This window comes from Cebus imitator, unplaced genomic scaffold (assembly GCF_001604975.1).
Source record: "Cebus imitator isolate Cc_AM_T3 unplaced genomic scaffold, Cebus_imitator-1.0 Scaffold619, whole genome shotgun sequence".
Classification (NCBI taxonomy): Eukaryota; Metazoa; Chordata; class Mammalia; order Primates; family Cebidae; genus Cebus; species Cebus imitator.
In genome coordinates, this window is record NW_016107934.1 from 135,189 (window position 1) to 151,648 (window position 16,460).

Consider the following 16,460-nt stretch of genomic DNA (forward strand, 5'->3'; position numbering starts at 1 on the left):
CAGGGCCGGGATGGAGAAATCTTTTGAGGATGGAGGCAGGGAGCTAGTTAGGAGAGTATGGCAATAGTTCATGGAGAGGATGAGTGTCTCATTCGTTCATTCAACAGACATTGGATTTAGGAACTTAATTAGGTTGACCTACCAAGAATTCTCCATGGCTAAGGAGAGAGGGGGATCTAACTTGATTCTTAGGTCCACTGATAGAAGATAGAAAATTCTTTAGCAAAGTGATTTAGGCTGAGGGTAGGAAGGGGAGGCAGGTAAGTTTTTGGACACGCTGACTTTGAAGTAACTGTATTACATCTAAGTGGAAGTGCACAGCAGACAGTTGGCTGTCCAGCCTCTGCAGTTTAGAAGAAAGGCAGTGCATGATTAAGTTGTTTAAAAAAGTTTGCAGGTGAAGATAACGTTGAGAGTCAAGGAAATTACTAGGGGGCAGAGGGTGCTGAATCTGAAGCCCTTAGGAACACTAACAGTTAGTATGAGTCAAGGAATAGATTTCAACAAAGAAAGCAAACTAGGATGCGGTAGACAAAGCAGGAGGAAGTTCATAATCAGGAGATATCATGAAGGCCAGGAGAGAAGAGCAAGAAAGGAACTGCCCACTGGCTCAAGAACTGTGGAAGTCAAGATAGAAAATGAACCATGCATATTTGATTTTTCACAAGGGATTTTTCACAAAGGGGTGACTTTGGCAAGAGCTGTAGTAGTAAAGAAATAGGGGTGAAGAGGTGGAGGCCAGGTGACAGATTTAAGAAGTGAATTGGAAGTGAGGAAATACATATAGATTGTTAATTTGGGATGCTAGGGAAGAGAGAAACAAGTATGAGAAACTGTTTTTTTTTTTAAGTTGGTGAATATTCAAGCAATTTTTAAAGACAAAAAAAAAAAACAAACAAACAAAAACACCTTGTAAATGGAATGAGGGATGTGGGAAGCTGATAATCAACTAGGGAAAGTCCTTGGGGAGATTGATGGGTATGGAGGCAGAAATGGAACCTAGCTCTCAGGTGGTGAGATTCATTTCTGAAAAAGAGGTAAAAAAAAAAGAGATGTGGATAATTGGGGTTGCAGGTAAGTTGTAGGGAAGGAGTATGGGAAGCTTCAGGATTCTCCTCTGAAGGATTCAGTTTGTATTAAGAAATAGGGAGAGAGGTCTGTTGGAGAATGTGGGATAAAGGGCAAAAGGGAATGATATGAGAGTTGTTATAATGGAGAGAACGTTTACAAGAAACCTGATAAAGATTGAAGGCCCGGAGAAGCAGGGACTATGGCATTCTTCTGTTTGCCCATCCATAAGGACATTGTCCATACAGAAAAGATAACACTTGTAACTTTGTATTACATACAGTACTTATCATCACCCATATGAGAGTTGTAAGCTCATAGAAGATAATTCCTATATTTTTTCATTGCTATATCCCCACATCCTATTGTAATATTTCATATCAGGTAATTCTCAACAAATGTTTGTTGCATTTTTAAAATTCTAACCTGAACTTGTGTGGTGTGAGCACTATGGATTGAGCCTTCTCTGCCACTACAAAGCTGTTTTCTAGGTTGTGATCTGAGATGGTGTGGGCTGATGGTCTATATTCACCAATAATTGTACAGTTCCAAGGAAGGTTTCAAGTCCATTACTTTTGGCATTTGGTATAAAGTCACTTTCTCATTTTATTTGCTAATTTATCTGTAACTCTGGCATTACTCTTGGTTACATTTATCTACTGCTGTCTGATTTAGACTGCTATAAGCCTATCTTGTTTATTCAGAGTTTTCTTTATTTATGTTAATTATCTATGTTTCATTATTTGCTCTCTGCATTTTAAATCGTTTCTTCACTTTGCTGTTTTATGAGAAGGCAGTAGGCAAAAGAAAAAAAAAAACCCAAATCAGACAATTTTACTACTTAATAGTTTTTTAATGCATCTTTATAGAGATTGAGGTTATAGTTAATAGCTGGAGTGATATTTTTGGCCTGCCCTTATTTATTAATTACTAGTGCAAAAGTTATTCAAATTGTGGTTTATCCAGGTCAATTTTACTTTTATTTTTACTAATAGCATTTATTCTACTTAAATTGCTTCAGCTATAAAATGTTTTTATTATAACACATAGTGCAGTACAATTATTGTTTTCTGTATTTCTTTGAAAATTTATTCTCTAAACATACATTATGAAATTGTGGAGTGTTTACCAGTGACTTTTTACTTAATTAAAGCCTTCTTTAAGAGTTTCATGGGATGATTGAGTTCTTCATTCATACCTTTTTTTTTTTTTAAGAATAATTTTAAAAAGTCAAACCATGATTCATACAAGTATAAAATGAACATGTGTCAAAGATTTTATTTCACTCGTTAATTAACAAGCAAACCAGCAAGAAGGCAAAACCCTTTTAAAAGAAAATTGGAAAAACAGACACATTTATAGGCAATCAAGAATGCCTAAATGAATTTGCTAATAAATGCAGAATTGGTCAATGTCCTCAGGGCAGTAAAATGTAGGCTTTTGGAATCTTCTCTTCCACCAGGTAGAAATCAATTGCAGAAACAAGATTTATTTTTATCTCTATGGACACCAATCCATTTGAATTACCATCAGTTTTCTACAACTTACGAAACTCTAAGATAGCCCTGTCAAAGTCAGTGAAAGGCACAGGCTTCTATAGAGTCAGATAATTCCAAAAGGTTTGTTAGACATTACCCACCACTCCATTAAAAAGATACCCAGTAATCTTTGTATCCCTTTCAAAATATTTCACCATATTTTCTGATACTTTCCTTTCTGTATAACTTGAACATCTTCACCCCTTTATTCTTCTCTTGTATACTATGTTTTCTCTCCCTCAGTGTTTCTCCATCAGGGGAAATAATTCACAATTCCAAAGTTTTAGAAAATGCCATAGAAGTCCAGGTTTTGCCTTGGGCTTCCTAATATTTAGGTGGCTAGAAATGTAGACAACTGGGAAGAGGTGAGATGTGGATGCCCACAGTTCAAACTGCAGATTCCCAGAAATACACAATTTGGACTAGTCAAGGAAGGTCCATATCATTACATTAAAATGCCAGAGTATCTAGTTTTTATAGCATCACCCTACATTTTTCCAGCATAGCATTGTTTAGAGAGCACTTGCCACTATATTTTCCACGTTAATGCTCACCACAGTTCTGTGAAGTAGCCTGGTGTTCGTTTTTGATCCTCCTGTTTACAGAGAGTAAACCAAGGCATAGAAAAGTGAGCTGCTTAAGGCCGCATATTTGAAAGGGGCAGAAATAGGACGTTTACTCAGGCGATCTGAGCATTGTCCAGTACACATTCCACTCTGCATCCTTGCATTCAATTCATGGGGTATTTATTGAACAAACAGTGTTCTTAACAATAGAAACATTCTATGCCTCTGATTTTTATTCCAGTTTATGTAGAAGGAAATTTTAAGCCTGAACTATTAACAAAGTTGATATTTTATATTTGTTAGTAATTTGTGTTTTGGTTTTGTTTATGTTTTGAGGGGAAGGCCAAGCAGCTACTTAGATAAAAGAATTACTAAGTGGCTGAAGAATATGGAAGACAACTACAATTCCTATGCATTCTTGTACATTCTAGTTGAACAATGAGTGATTACATTTTTACCCTCTTCTGTAAGGCAAACGACTGGTAGTTTATCCTATTGAGAAGTGTTGATAGGATATTTATTAGCAGTAACTTCTCTTGGTTTCAACTTGTATCTTACTTAGCTTTTTCAGTTTTGTGGTTTCTTGGAGGGAGAATACCTGTAATATATATACATTTGGAGATTGTTCTGTAGTGTCAATGAAATGTGGGGATGCAAAAATGTCATTCAAGACTCCCATATGAAATGTCTATTGCTGCCTATATTTTGCAATGGAAAAGTAGCCGCAGATAATGTTTTTTGTGTTTTTTTTTTTGTTAGTATTCTAAGATTTTCCATCCTAGTAGAAAAATGTGATTTGATTCATCCGATTTACTTTGTATATTAAAGTACAGAAGAAACTGCCACTTTTTTTGGAAATGCAGTATAAGGATAAAGATAAATTTCATATCAGTTCAGCAAGTTCTATTTAGCAATGTATTGAAGTTGAGACTGAATATAATGTTTGGCTTGATTTTCTGTTCAAAATTTTACCCTGATAAGGACAATATTTTTCTACACATATCAGTAGGCAGTAATGATTACTTCAGAGGTTCCAAAGCCAGATACTACACCTGCGCGTTCCAACACAGTTGCTGAATTTATTCCCAAGATGCATGGTAATGTATACTTTGTATTGTTGAGAATGAATAGAGAAAAGTCATAATGATGCCTTCCAGCTGTGCAAGTTAATATTAAAATATAATTTGTTTCCATTTTTCACCTAATAGGTCTCTTTCGTTGCTACCCTGTTTACTTAAGTGAACAGGGGAAATGTTGCTTTTTATCTTAAGGATTTCTAATATACCTAAGATCTTCCAGTACAGACTTCCATAATTAATGAAATGTTTTTCTTTTTCCTTTCCAGGTTCAGCTCAGCTACTATTTAATAAAACAAAATCTGTAGAATTCACGTTTTGTAATGATACTGTCGTCATTCCTTGCTTTGTTACTAACATGGAGGCGCAAAACACCACTGAAATATACGTAAAGTGGAAATTTAAAGGAAGAGATATTTACACCTTTGATGGAGCTCTGAACAGGTCCACTCTCCCCTCTGGCTTTAATAGTGCAAAAATTGAAGTCTCACAATTACTAAAAGGAGATGCCTCTTTGAAGCTGGATAAGAGTGATGCTGCCTCACATACGGGAAACTACACTTGCGAAGTAACAGAATTAACCAGAGAAGGTGAAACAATCGTCGAGCTAAAATATCGTGTTGGTAAGACTTCTATAAAAGCTCCTCTTTCATTTGTCCTGCTACAACTTGATCTTCTTTCAAGAGTAGGCCAAATGGTGTTAGGTACTCCCTTGAATCAAAAAGCAGGCCATTAATAATGAATGTTGATATAATGTTTAGCAGGTTTAAGATTGTCATTTCTATCCTATTTGTTAGTCTACCCTTCTCAGTAAAACACATTTGCTACTTAATTTGTATTACTTGTTAATTTGTATATTGTGCGGTTCTCAAACTTTTGTCTGAGGACCATTCTATTTGGGTGATTGGTCCTGAGGCAATGTACTGTTCATTTCTGTTTGCTGCCATCCAAGTACTTTCTTTCCTATGACTAATTTTCAAGTCTCTTTCCAGTTATTTAGCCTTTTTTTTTTTTTAACCTTTCACTTTGACCAGGGGTTGGCAAGTCCCAGCCATGCTCCCTTGGGACAGAATAGAGGAGAATCAGGAGATTAAGTCACATTATCCTGGATGATTTCTTGAGGTTTTCTGTGCTTAGCTTTACTTTGGTCTTCTTTTCCTTGGCCAAGATATGGGAGAGCTAGGGATTCAAATTAATTTATTCAAATTCAGGCTTGATTATAGCACCATTATTCTGCCCTTTTTGTCACAAACTTGGGTTGGCGAGGTATACAAGGTAGTAAGCTTAGCTGAAGTAAACAGTCTCCCCTCTTTGCTATTTCCTGCTGTGCTAGCTGAGTTCTTCAACCCCGTATGAGTATGTTCTGACTTTCTGTTTTGAAATCTCTGTTTAGAATTACCTGTCATATTACCGATCATGGGTTAACCACATTTTGAGAACCTTAACTCTAGATAGGTTCAGAACTGTTCAGTTGGATCAACTATTTGCCTAGCTTTTGTGAGATATCTGCTACCAGATTAGGAATGGGGTTTTGGGTTTGGTGAAATGTTTGGACATCACTTAGGATTGAGAATCGGGAGGTCTGAGTTATAGCCCCTGTTCAGCAACTTACTATTCACTTCTGTGATCTTGAGAAGGTACCTAATTGAGTCCAAGTTACCTCGTGTCTGGAATGGAGATGACAATAGATACTTGCTTTTATGTATTCTACAGCCTAATGAGCATCAAATGAGATCCCAAGTGGACATGTTTTTTTTTTTTTTTTTTTTTTTTTTGTAAACGAAAGTGTGTTGTAAATGTTAGTTGTTTTCCCGGGATGTTTATTTTATGAAGTGAGGTACCAAGTTGTTGAAGCTAGCCTGAAGAATTGTGAGAGGGATTTGTGTGCAGGGAGGAATAGGCAGGGGATGGCTCTGTTTGGAAGGTTTTTCAGCTCAGAGATCTCTCTCATATTGTAGATTTTACTATTGCTATTAATTTAGGCAAAGGAGCTTTTTCTTTTCTTTTTTTTTTCTGTTAAGTATACTTTTCAGGAAGGGTGTAATCAGTGAGTCATATACACTGCAAATAACCAGAGTTAGATCATCTAATATCTTGTTGAAATTTTTCTGAGGGAATGTGCAGTTTCGTGGAAATGAAAGAATAAGACGTGGGGGGACAGGAACGTTGTGAGGTAATGTAGGTCACTGAGAGGTAAACTGGAAGTTACGAGATTTGAAAGGCCAGAAGATGAGATGAAGATGGAAGGGAAAGGAAGGCCAGGATCTGAGATGAAAATAGTTTATAATTTTGCATGTGATGGAAATATTGTTTTATCTTTCTTTGTTTTCCAAATACCCTATAAAAATAAGAACTAGACTTATTCTGGGGGCCATTAAAAGGAGACAGTATTGTTTTATTATGGAGAATGTAGAAAATTCTACCAGAGGTTTGAGGCATTTGGCTTTGCATCCATTTTAATTTTTTGAAATAATTATTGATTCATAGGAAGATATAAAGATGGAGAGGTACCGTGTGCCCTTCACACAGTCCCCATATGGTTCCTCTATATAACTATAACAGTGTGAAAACCAGGAAGTTCACAGTGGTGCGGTGTGTGTGAATGGTTCTCTCATTTTATCACATGTATATTTGTGTAACTACTACCACAATCAGAACATAAACCTGTCCAACATCACAGACATCTCCCTCATGCTTATTCTTACTAGCCATATTGCCACCTCCCACTGTCCCTGACCTGGCAAGCACCAATTTGTCTTCCATATATATAGTTTTGTCATTTCAACAGTGTTAAATAAATGGAATCATACTGGATGACCTTTTAAGAATGGCTTTTTCGCTCAGCACAATGCCCTTGAGATCTATCCAAGTTGTTGCATGTATCAATAGTTCCTTTTTTTCTTTTTGCTGAGTAATAGTTCACAGTATGAGTATATCACAGTTTGTTCAACCATTTACCTGTTGGAGGACATTATGGTTGTTTCCAAGTTTGGGCTGTTACAAATGAAGCTGCTGTGAACAGTTGTGCACAGGTTCTTGTGTAGACACAGTTTTCATTTCTCCGGGATAAATGCTTAGAAGTATGGTTACTGGGCTGTATGGTAAGTGTATGCTTAGTTTTTAAAGAAACTGCCAGCCTTTTCCAGAGTGGCTATTTCATTTTACGTTCCCATCAACAGTAAAAGAGTGATCTAGTTTCTCCACACCCACACCAATATCTGGTGCCAATATGTTGTACCCATTTTTAACTGAAAAAAAAACAAAAACTTACCTGCACAAAGAGGTTAAATGGGGCAGGACTCTTACTACGGAATATAAGTTTTTTCTAGTAAGAATACTTACCTGTCATGGACTTTCAAGATTTAGGCATTAGAAACCATTTTTGCTATGTTGTGATTTTTTCAAATACAGGCATAAATGAGAAACAGAATTTTCTCAATAGAGAATTGAATTCTACTTAATGGAATGCAGATAATGGAGACCATTCTTTGTGCCCTTTTTTTTTTTTTGGAGGACTAGGTTTGAATACATGGGAACGCTGTAAGATGTTGTTTTATGTACCTCTGAGCCTATGTATAATATATTCCAATGTAAGGAGCATTGGACTTGAATTTAGAAAGCTGTTTTCTAGACTTCACTGTTTAATAATAGCTTAAGAAAACTTGGATAAGAAACTCCAACTGTCTGGTCCTCGGATTTTTCTTAGTACAATGGGGATGCCATCACTATCATGGAAATGTTTGAGATATAAATAATATCTCTCTCACTTCACAAAATTTTACCAAGTGACTACCATGTGTCAGGCACTGTGCTAGGCGTCACAGGCTCTGTGAAGAATAAGACATTATCACTGATTTCAAAGAAGTGGTTGCAGTACAAATAAAAAGAGTAAAGTGAGCTAACATTTATTTGCACATGTGCCACATACTTCATGTAAGTCAGATCCTATTATCCTCTCAGGAACTCTAGGAGATAGATGGAAGTCTTACCATTTAACAAATGAAGAACCAAAAGAGATTGAAGGTATTGTTCAAGGTCAGAGGAAGAGCCAGGAATTTAACCTAGATCTCTTTGGCACCAAAACCCAGTATTTTTTACCACCATAGTATGTGGTTCATGTGAAAACACCTTGTAAATAACTAACTACTAAATGCAAATAATAGTAATCATAAAATTTTTATTAGTATTTCTATTCTGTTAGCGTACAAAAACTTGAAAGCTTAAAGTTTATTTTTCTCTAAGTAAACTATTAGAGTTTTGTTTAGAAAGGTCAGTTCCAGTTCCGCAGAGTTGCCAATTCCATTATTATCAACAGCACATACAGCCTGTTCATAATGAGGACATGAAGGCATTGCATGATCTTTGAATTCTTTTTCTAGTGCTGCATAACTACTACAAATATAGCGGCTTAAAACAATACCCATTTTTTAGCTCACAGTTTTGTAGGTGGCAAGCCTGGGCATAGCATGACTGGGTTGTCTGATCAAGGTTTTAAAAGACTAAAATCAAGGTGTTGCCCAGGTCATACTTTTCATTTGGAGCTTGAGGTCTTATTCCAGGTTCACATAATTACAGCAGAATTCAATTCCTTATGATGATAAGACTGAGGTCCCTGTTTCTTTGTTAAATATCTGCCAGGGAATTCTGGTATCCCCTAGAGATTGCCTTCATTTCTTACTCTGTGGCCCCTTGCCTATTTAAAGCCAGAAAAGAAGGATCTTCCTTTTGTTGAATCCCTTTCACATGTTGAGTTTATTTGCCAGGAAGAGCCCAGACCCTTTTAAGAGATCATTGATTAGGTCAGCCATCTCTCCCTCAAAAACAATTTCTCTTTCTTAAAGTCAGCTGATTGGGGATCTTAATTACATCAGCAAACACCCTTCGCTGGGTGGCATAATCATGGAAATGAAATCCAACCCATTCACAGTCTCAGTTTCCTACACAAAAGGGAAGGGAATTAGGAAAGATCCATGGCCAGGGCAGAGGTTTGGGGACCACCTTAGAATTCTGGGTTTGATTAAATAAATAATGGGACTGTAGCCTAGCGAGCTGACATATCAAAACAGCCATCACAATCCTGAAACATCAAGTAAAAGTTTGGTTTGCATTTTAGTATTGTAAATGTTACCGGGGTGTGGGGTGTGTGTGTGTGTGTGTGTGTGTGTGTGTGTGTGTGTGTGTGTGTGTGTGTTTGTGTAACCTGGTGTTCCCTCTGTTTGTGGAGGTTTGAAGGAGACACTTTGTTTTGGAATGGTGTCTTCACTTTTTTAGATTGTCTCATTTTTGTAAAGTGATAAGACAAATGAGGTCCTGGGTTTTAATAACACTTAAGCTTGGAAGCAAAAATTAAATAAATTCTCATTCATAGCCTACACCCTGGTGATATCACTTCTTTGCCTTTCCACTAGCAAGAAGTTCATTTTCATGGAAGCCACTCTGCCTGTCCAGGACTCAGAGGAGCGTGATAGACATAGTTGCCAGCCACAGCTTGGTAGAATAAGGATGTGAATGTTGTCGGCTTATCTTTATTTATTAAGCCCGAGATGGAAAAATATCTGACATTGTTCTTAGTCCATTTAAAGCTTAATTTATGTTCTTAGTGGCATAGAAATTTAGAGCTGAAAGGGATCTTTAAAAAGTATCATGTCTTACTCTCCCCTTGAGGAACAAGAGTTAACGTCATCTGACAATGCTACCATAACAAATCAATAGCTTCATAGGCATGTAAGTGCCTTTATATAAAACATTGTTGTTTTTTTTTCTCCCAGCATCTCAATTGGTTCTTTTCTTTTTTTCCTGAGATGGAGTTTCATTCTTGTTGCCCAGGTTGGCGTGCAATGACGCAGCTCACTGCAACCTCCACGTCCTGGGTTCAAGTGATTCTCCTGCCTCAGGCTCCCAAGTAGCTGGGATTACAGGCGCATGCCACCACACCCAGCTAATTTTTGTATTTTCAGTAGAGATGGGTTTTCACCATGTTGGCCAGGCTAGTCTGAAACTCCTGACCTCATGATCCACCCGCCTTGGCCTCCCAAATTGCTGGGATTAAAGGTGTAAGCCACCACACCCAGCCTCATTTGGTTCTTAAATATCTAATGCAGTGATCCTCAAACTTCTCCCACTGTAACAAATTAGAGAAAGAGGGAGCACATTCATCAGTGACTGTAGCTAAACTCCAGCGGAAATGTACAGCAGTGTTTTCAAACTGAGAGAATCATGGATGCCCCTCTCCATTGTGTGCTCCCCACCCACATCACACACACCAGGGAGCAATTTAAAATCCTGGCATGGTAGTGAGAAGGGAGGGTGATAAACTGATAAACTCCAGTTAAGAATCACTTAGGTCGGGCATGGCAGCCCATGCCTGTAATCCCAGCACTTTGGGAGGCCAAGGTGGGCAGATCATCTGAGATCAGGAGTTCGAGACCAGCCTGGCCAACATGGTGAAACCCTGTCTTTACCAAAAATACAAAAACTGGCTGGGCATGGTGGTGCCTGCCGATAATCCCAGCTATTCAGGAGACTGAGGCAAGAGAATTGTATGAACCCAGGAGGCAAAGGTTGCAGTGAGCTGAGACTTTGTCACTGTACTCAAGCCTGGGCAACAGAGAAAGACTCCATCTCAAAAAAAAAAAAAATCACTTAGACAGTTTCCTTTTTTTGTTCTATAATCTTATTCTCTTTCTGTCATTGAAATGTCTCATATTTCCTATTTTCACATAGAATCTGGGAGTCATCAAGTAGTCGTCTGTTCTGTCTCATCATCTAATTTACAGATTATTTCTATCATACCCCAAGTAGCTGGCCATTGAAATTTTTTACCTAAATCTTGACATGATGAGACATTATTACTTCCCAGAGGACCTTGGTCTGTTATCAGGCAGTTTCAGTTCTTCATAAAGTCAAACTAAAACTTACTACTATTCTCACTCACTGGGGGGGGGGCTGTAGTATTTCTCTCAAGTTTATTTTCTCTGTGATAAAAATCCCTATTCTTTTAGCCATTGCATATGGTTTCAGGATCCCCATTCCAGTCATCTTCCTTTGGGGCAGTTCCCTGTTAGATCTTTAAATGTGATGAGTGAAACTGAGCTCAGCACTGTGTTTGTTGGTCACACCCTTCTGCCTTCCGAATTGCTGTTGCTATAATTTTCTGACAGGTCCTGCTTCCCTGTAATCCATTCTCCGTGTGGCTGCCAAAGATCTGAAATAAGTCAGATTATTTTTCTTCCCTGCTGAAAACTTTCCAACCACTTGTCATTGCGCTTAGAATAAAATCCAAACTCTCCCAACAAACTGTTAAGACTCTACATGGTCTTGCCACAGCAGACCTTCCCATCTGATCTCATCACTGAATTCCAGGTCGGTCACAGTGGCCATCGTTTGGTTTCTCAAACTTGCCATTCCTTTGTCATCTCTTCCTCCCCATCTTCACAGCCTAGACTCCTTCTCATCCTAGACTTCGTTTTGTTCCTCTCTCTATCGGCCTTTCCTTACTGCCCAGGGCGTTTATTCCTCAACCTCTCCCATTCTGCACACTCAGGGTCCCCTGCGTTGTTCACTGCTGGCCCTCAAGAGCCTAGAGGAGTTCCTCCCCATGGTGGGCTTTCAATAAGTGTTTTTGGAATAAGTAAAAAATGAGTGGTCACACCAGGGTCAAATGTTTCCCTTACTATTATTGATATATTCTAGTCATTATCAATGTATTAATATTCTATTAATATATCCTAAAAAATTTTTTGTGTGTAGGGGCAGAGAACAATGAAAGAACATTTCATTGTCAGTTCATCTGGAATATGAGATCAGATATTGGCTATAATTTGAAGGTAGAGCCAGCAGGATTTGCTGTCCAACTAGAGTCAGATGTGGGAGAAATCAAGGAGTCGGGTGTAACTCCAAAGTTTTCTGTCTCAAGCAACTGGAGAACTGAGGTCACCACTACTGGAATAAGGAAAACTTAGAGGGGAGGTTTAGTAGGGGATGGCGGTGAGGGAAATATCAGGATTCAGTGTGGAACATGTACAGTTGAGATAACTGAAGAGCTTGAATTCACTGTTCCGCAGTTTTTACAACTATAAGGAGGGTTTAATAATTTCTCACATGATAATTGTGATGATTTGAGGAGCTGAGGTACACGATTAAAAACAAAACCACAGAAGTAGTAAGGAAAAATTCATTGGGTAAACATAGCTATTAGACCATACAGCTTTTACCAAATCCATTGGGGATTAGATACAAAAATCTAAGCATGACCTCCAAAATTTTTTCCTGGTAGGGTTTTAGGCTGTATTGAAGTAACTTTTCTTTCGTATAAGAAGATATTCAGTTATACAGTTGGAAATTAAGGTATTAATTCAGAGTGTCTAAAAACATCTCTCAGTAGAGATCTACAACCAAAGAAGCATTAAAAATTTGTCTTCCGTTCACTGGCAAAACTGTCTTACAATTGTATTGAGTCTCTACTACATATAGAACAAAACGCTAAATTCTGAAAAGCTAATATCTATAGAGTTTACAATGTTGTTATATTCTGGGGATTGATGTAAAGCGTTGTAAGCTTAACACAAGAAATATGTGGCTATCATTATGGAGTGAAAGGCTGTTAGGCTTCTCCTGCTCACCTGAGGGGCAGCACGTGGTAGAATTTGAAAGAAGTGTTGATGTCAGAGGAATGCCCGTGCTTGCTTAGTGCCATATTCAGAAATGCTCTTCCAACAGCACAGCCCTTTGTATAGGCAAACTCTGAAATACTTTCAGTTCATTTACTTGGTTTTGTTGTTAGAGCAGAAATTTCACAACTAAAATTATGGTCTTAGGGGTTTATAAGGTGCAATTAAACTTAATTTTAAAAAATCCTCACAAATCTTATTTGAAGTCGTAATGTCTTAATTTCCTTTATATAGGATGTGTGGATATATTTTTATGGTGAAAGTAACATGGGACCCACTTAATAACAGCTTCGTTAATATCCAAAAACCACTCATGTTACTTTACATGTAAACAGTCCTTTTGACGCTTAATTATGCATGGATAATTGCAGAGTGAGTTTGAGAAAGGACAGACCAGGCGCATCTCTCTCCATCTTAGCCGCACCTAGGGTGCTTCTTCCTCACTTAGGTTCCCTGAGTCTGTCTTTACGGGACTACTTCATTGTTACTTGAAGCTACATTCTTCGCACTTTACACACACAGCTACTCGACACACGAACACATAATAATTTTAGTTAACTGAGTGCTTGGTAAGTGCTAAGCTCTGTTTTAAGCCCTTTGCATATGCTTTATTAACTTTGTTAATAGTTAGAACAGTTCTTCAAGATACAGGTACTGTTTTATACCAGCGTAACAGTTGAGGACACTGAAGAACTGAGAGGCGTGAGGACGTGATCATGGTTCCACAGTGTTAAGTTAGAGCTGAGTTCAGACCCTGACAGTGTGGCCACAGAGCCTTGTTCTCAGCTACTGTGCTGCCCTACCTCTTCCAGTGAAACATGGGTTAGGAAAAATGTGGGAAATGGTTAAGTTACTATATAGTTTTTATTCATAAATAAAATTTATATAAGTACATTATATGTGTAATTTGTTTTATGTATATGTGTATATATATAAATATATGTAAAAGTAAGGCCATAGTTTTCATTGTCTTTATTTTCCGTCTCCATGATAAAGCATATATTATAGTCCATTAGCAGGATTTAAAGTGTTATAGTAAATATTAATTGTGACTTTTGTTTTCTTCCTCCCCAGTTTCATGGTTTTCTCCAAATGAAAATATCCTCATTGTTATTTTCCCAATTTTTGCTATACTCCTGTTTTGGGGACAGTTTGGTATTAAAAGTAAGTATTATTTCTGCTTTTCTACTTTTCGCTTCAGTGTTGATATAGTTATTTCTTGGAGCATTATCAATGAAATATTTAAAGTCGTACTAGGAAAAGTGCTGATACGATAAATATGCTACGTCATTTGAATACTAATAGTCTCCTCGAAGTATATGTTGTCACCCACATTTTGCTGCAGTTCACTTTTAATTCCTAAGAAGGTGGTTTTCATTTGGTGTTTTTAAAAAATCTCTTAAGAATGAATGGTGGGAATATTAGTACCAACACCTTAAACTCATGTCACAGTTTAATATTCATGGAACGTCTTCACACACATGTTATTTGGTAAACAGATGGTGACAGGCTGCATTAGTTTTAAGATAGGGTGTTATGCTTTGGAGCATTTAGATTCCCCTCTTTTTATTTTCCCAGTTTTGAATTTCTCTGTGTGCATGTGTTCACCCTTGGAAAAGTCCAGTTGGAACCGTGTTTTATCATCCTCTCTGTGCAGTTCTGCAGCCTCTACAGAAGCAGCCACCAGAGAGTCGTGTTCTTTGATCCTCCTTTCCAATAATAGTAACATAACCAGACTTCTGAGGGCAGATGTTGATGCTGCACTAGATTTAACATCAACAAAATGTAATTGTCATTGGTAGGCAAATAGGTAATATGCATTATGATTAATGTTTATAGTCAACCATGTTTTCATATTTTGGTAAAGAAAATTTACAAAATTAATGCAATTCTGAGGTAACAGTCTAAACTTTTAAGCTTTTTAAATGTAAGACTTACTTCTTTCCTTGTAGCACCCTGAAGACCAGTAAATATTTATATAGGCAAGGAATAAATAATGCTTATTTATTCTGCAACCTTTAAACACACAAAAGCTAGTAAAATATTGCAGAGGATTGGCCTATTGTATATTTTATGAATTTTACTTTTACTCAGCAGTTTAAGCTGTGTATATCTATGGTGATGTATAAACATGGAAGGAAGATGACTGATTGATTATATGTTTTAAGTGCTTTTCTCATGTATGGCATTCTGGAAATGCTTAGTGATTTCAGAAGTGTTCTTCAGTTTTGTCTGAGAGGAAAAAAGGGGCAGGAAAGGCATGGCAGTGGCAACTGTCAAGACATTTTACAACTTTTACTTTCAAGATAGGGTCTAGACTTCTTTTGGAAATATAACTTTTCTATCAAGAAAAGGACTGGTATAGCATCGAGACCTGGTCTGACATCAATGATATTAGGGAAAGCTTTTAACCATATTGACAGAGCCAGGCTTTGAGGGTTAAGTCATATGACTTAGGCAGGGAATAGCCTTTTTTAAAGATCATGAAATTATTTCATATAGTGCAATTTTTTTTTTTAGTTTGGCTTGATGAATATTTGCTGTTCCAGGTGTTATCATTGGTGACATTATTTTTAGTGAAATGAACCAGGAGTAAATCTATTATTGGCTGTATTTTTACAAAACGAGCTTTACGATATTTTTTCTGACTTAAAAAAGTAATACATATCACTTTGGAACACTTCATACAAAGTAGGAAGTTATTGAGAAAAAAACTTATCTGTAGTCCCCAAACCTAGAAATAAACTATTGGTGTATTCTGGTGAATTTCCTGTTTCCCTTTCTGTCATTTTCTATTCATTTTTGTTACCTTTTTTTTTTTTTAAAAAGATAACCATAAACGCACTCATACAGCTTATATACTTGTACATTCTGATTTTCCTTCATGTCTTCAGAAATCTTGTTATAGCTGCCTGTGTTCTACTTTTGTGGATGCACTATAATTTACTTAACTCTCATCCTGATGGATTTTAAGGATGTTTCTAATTTTTTTTGATACTATGAAAATAACTCATCTAAAGATATGAAGCCTGGAAATGGCAGAGATATTTTAAGGCTCTAGATACATACTGCCAAAATGTTTTCCTGAAATATTTGTATCAACTACTATTGCAGATGAAAATACCTGTATTTCACCTAGTTATAATTCTGATATTATAACTCTGAAATTTCTACTAATTTGTTGGGTGAAAAGCATCTTATTTTAATTTTAATTTTTGTGTTAGTAAGGTGGAATATTTCTTTTTTATATTTTTTATTCTGGTAGTATTTTAAGGAACATGCTTATAAACCTAAAGAAATATTTTGGTGGGAATTTTTTATTTTGGCTCATCTTGAAACAGGTAGATGTGTATTTATGTGCATGGGAAAGGCATGTCTATACTTGATTCACCCAGCTTGCACTCATATTTAAAGGTGTTGTTGATGTAATCCCAGCACTTTGGGAGGCCGAGGCGGGTGGATCACAAGGTCAAGAGATCGAGACCATCCTGGTCAACATGGTGAAACCCCATCTCTACTAAAAATACAAAACATTAGCTGGGC

The 16,460-nt window shown here is 37.0% G+C and overlaps 1 protein-coding gene across 5 annotated transcripts in view; it reads left to right on the plus strand.

Moving 5' to 3' along the window:
• Positions 1-16,460, plus strand: part of CD47 (CD47 molecule) — a 53,572-nt gene that overhangs the window by 12,417 nt on the left and 24,695 nt on the right. For 4 of the 5 annotated variants that reach the window (XM_017517155.2, XM_017517159.2, XM_017517158.2 and 1 more), the window contains exons 2-3: positions 4,518-4,871; positions 13,992-14,081. In XM_017517155.2, coding sequence (XP_017372644.1) covers positions 4,518-4,871; positions 13,992-14,081 — 444 coding nt within the window. Of the gene's footprint in view, positions 1-4,517; positions 4,872-8,208; positions 8,284-13,991; positions 14,082-16,460 lie in introns of all 5 variants that reach the window. The other variant, XM_037734458.1, reaches the window with a different exon arrangement.